Here is a 2,992-nt window from a genome sequence, read left to right as displayed (position 1 = left end):
GCATGCCAACCCGTTGTAGAATATCCCCGGCCCCCATGTCGTCATCGATTATTGGAAAATTCAGAAAAGATTTCGCAGGCAGATGAGTGATGTGATCGGCACTCGCAGAAGCCAAAATCCTAGTTGATGACGGGTGTAGAAGAAGCCAAGGCTGGGAGTGTGTGTACAGCAGCTGCGTCTCTGACTAGCTCCCCCAGCTAGGTACCAAATTGGACTGCTTGGACTACTGTACTTGCACAGCAGGTCGGCCACACGTTGACTCCAGGCCTGTTCGTTGGCTGATGCATCGTCCCTGCGCATTTCGCGCCGAGTCGTCTCGAGTACTACATGTGCAAAACTCTCATCATCCAACTTCCATCTCGGTCTCCTCCTTGAATTGGCGTGCCCAGAATTTCAACGGGTTTAGCTGGTCGATCATCCTATAATTGCGCTGGTTTTCGGCTGTGGATGTGATGGTCTCAAGTGGTGATCGAAAAACAAGCCCACATCAAGTCATGAGGTTAAGCTTTTCCCTCAATCAGGTTAAGCTTTTATTTGGATGAGTTGGTTGATAGAGCATGAAACTCAGAGCGTCGATCGCTACAAATCAGTACCGACTACCGACACCTCATCAAAAGATCACGCGTGCATGACTTTTTCCTGAACCACAAAAACTGTCGGCCGATGATCAGTAGTATGTGTCAAGGACCCATGCATTTTAGTTAGGTGCTTGCACCACTTTCAGATCATCAGTAAGCATGCGCACTTAGCATCATCACTTCCTTCCATCCGATCTTATCAGGATCCTGCATTAGTGCATTGCTCAGACACCCAATTAAGTCCACGACACATTCACACATCCACAGCTAGCTGCTAGCTTACACATATCACATATGCATCCCTCTCGTTTCTCTCCATCATATTAATTCGTGGGACACATACACGATAGCTCCAATGCCTCCATGCACGCATGATCACTTTCAGGTAAGATATCTTTAAAAACTAGTTCACACACGCACAGACACAGCAGTAGAGCAAACCTTTCGAGGCATTGGGACGACGCGCGTCAAGCCTAATTCAAAACAGCTGTCTGAATGCGATCCCTAACCGTAACGACAAGCTACGCTTCAACTTGCCATTGTTTATCTGCAGCCACGACATGATCGATCTTCGTTAGTTTGGGAGCACCGCTGAGGAAAGGAATGTGCAAATGACATGCTAAGGTTTTGTTGGCATGTGTGCCGTTCGCTTTGTCAACCGCGGGAGAAAGGCCCATGAACTCGTCCCGTTTTTCCACAGCTCCAGCGGCCTAACTTTGACCTCCAGTACCGGCATGGAGGGCTACGCTTTTGCATGCATGCAACTGCCAACGACGCTATAAATAGACAGCTCGTGTCACTCCCAGATAAGCAAGCAAGCAAGCTACTGAGCTAGCAGCTAGTGGTCCTCGATCTGGTGATTAGTTGGGAAGAAATCACCTGATCAGTTAGTTACCTAGTTACGGAGCAAGCATGGCGGCTTCGTTCCGGACCTGGCATTGCTTGGTCGCCTTGCTCATGCTCGCTTCGGTGGCGCAGGGGCAGCTCTCGCCGTCGTTCTACGCGACGACCTGCCCGACGCTGGGGCTCATCGTGCGCGCCACCATGATCAAGGCCCTCCTACTCGAGCGCCGGATGGGCGCCTCCCTCGTCAGGCTCTTCTTCCACGACTGCTTCGTCCAGGTACACGTTGTTAATAACAACAACCCTGATCCAGAGTGGTAATGGATCGAGACTGCCCGTGCATATGCTGAAATATGGTTTTGCTCTCGTCATCAGGGCTGCGACGCCTCGATTCTCCTGGACGACGTCGGCAGCTTCGTCGGCGAGAAGGGCGCCGGCCCCAACGTCAACTCCGTCCGCGGCTACGAGGTCATCGACCAGATCAAGGCCAACGTCGAGCTCCTCTGCCCCGGCGTCGTCTCCTGCGCCGACATCGTCGCCCTCGCCGCCCGAGACAGCACCTTCCTGGTACACTACACAAACACACGTGCATATATAGACACAGGCCAACGTTAACGTGTACTATCAAAGTACACAATGCACTCACGCTGAGCGAAATCTAACACGATCAATACTGCACAGCTCGGAGGGCCAACCTGGGCGGTGCCGCTCGGCCGGCGCGACTCGACGACGGCGAGCCAGAGCCTGGCGAACAGCGACCTCCCGTCGCCGGCCTCCGACCTCGCCACCCTCATCACGGCGTTCGGCAACAAGGGCCTGAGCGCGCGCGATATGACGGCGCTCTCCGGCGCGCACACCATCGGCTTCTCGCAGTGCCAGAACTTCCGCGACCACATCTACAACGACACCGACATCAACCCGGCGTTCGCGGCGCTGCGCCGGCGCACCTGCCCCGCGGCGGCGGGAAGCGGCGACGGCAACCTGGCGCCGCTCGACGTGACGACGCAGCTGCTCTTCGACAACGCCTACTACGGGAACCTCCTCGTCAGGCGCGGCCTGCTGCACTCGGACCAGGAGCTTTTCAACGGCGGGTCGCAGGACGCGCTGGTGCAGCAGTACAGCGCCAACCCGGCCCTCTTCGCCGCCGATTTCGTCACCGCCATGATAAAAATGGGGAGCATCCGCCCGCTCACCGGGAGCGCCGGCCAGATCAGGGCCAACTGCAGGGTGGTCAACAGCCGCTGATTGCTGCGCCAGCGAACTATTACGTGTACGATTGATGTGTCAGACAGTCAGTGTACAAGACACCCCCTTGGCCCCTTCATATGTTCTCCAACAGTATGAGTACTTTGTGGTAGAGAAGTATGTGTGTCGCAGACTGGAAGTCGCTCGGTTGGCTTCAAAAGGTAGCCAACCATGCATGGGAGAATAAGAACTTGATCAAAAGTTCACCTCTGTATGGCATGGGGCCAATGATCCAGAATGGGTGAGCCTCAAGCCTATTAAATACCAACAGTCTGTTCATGTCAAGTTGCCAAAGTAATAGATATGCAGATTGAAGTTGGTTCGTA

At 54.3% G+C, this 2,992-nt stretch overlaps 1 protein-coding gene across 1 annotated transcript; it reads left to right on the top strand.

Moving 5' to 3' along the window:
• The first annotated feature begins 1,149 nt into the window (after positions 1–1,149).
• Positions 1,150–2,992, top strand: LOC117841568 (peroxidase 70). Its single transcript, XM_034721988.2, has 3 exons — positions 1,150–1,700; positions 1,797–1,988; positions 2,103–2,992. The coding sequence occupies exons 1-3, from the start codon at positions 1,491–1,493 to the stop codon at positions 2,664–2,666; spliced, it is 966 nt and encodes a 321-aa protein (XP_034577879.1). The 5' UTR covers positions 1,150–1,490; the 3' UTR covers positions 2,667–2,992.

The sequence above is a fragment of the Setaria viridis genome, chromosome 1 (assembly GCF_005286985.2).
Source record: "Setaria viridis chromosome 1, Setaria_viridis_v4.0, whole genome shotgun sequence".
Taxonomy (NCBI): Eukaryota; Viridiplantae; Streptophyta; class Magnoliopsida; order Poales; family Poaceae; genus Setaria; species Setaria viridis.
The sequence above is the reverse complement of the archived record's forward strand: the minus strand, read 5'-3'. Positions and strand labels throughout refer to the sequence as shown.

What these genes read in the sequence shown, in the direction of transcription:
- LOC117841568 (XM_034721988.2), top strand. Translation starts at nt 1,491, where the DNA reads ATGGCGGCTTCGTTCCGGACCTGGCATTGCTTGGTCGCCTTGCTCATG. An exon ending in TCCACGACTGCTTCGTCCAG is followed by an intron (nt 1,701 to 1,796) that starts GTACACGTTGTT and finishes TCTCGTCATCAG; the next exon opens with GGCTGCGACGCCTCGATTCT. An exon ending in CCCGAGACAGCACCTTCCTG is followed by an intron (nt 1,989 to 2,102) that starts GTACACTACACA and finishes AATACTGCACAG; the next exon opens with CTCGGAGGGCCAACCTGGGC.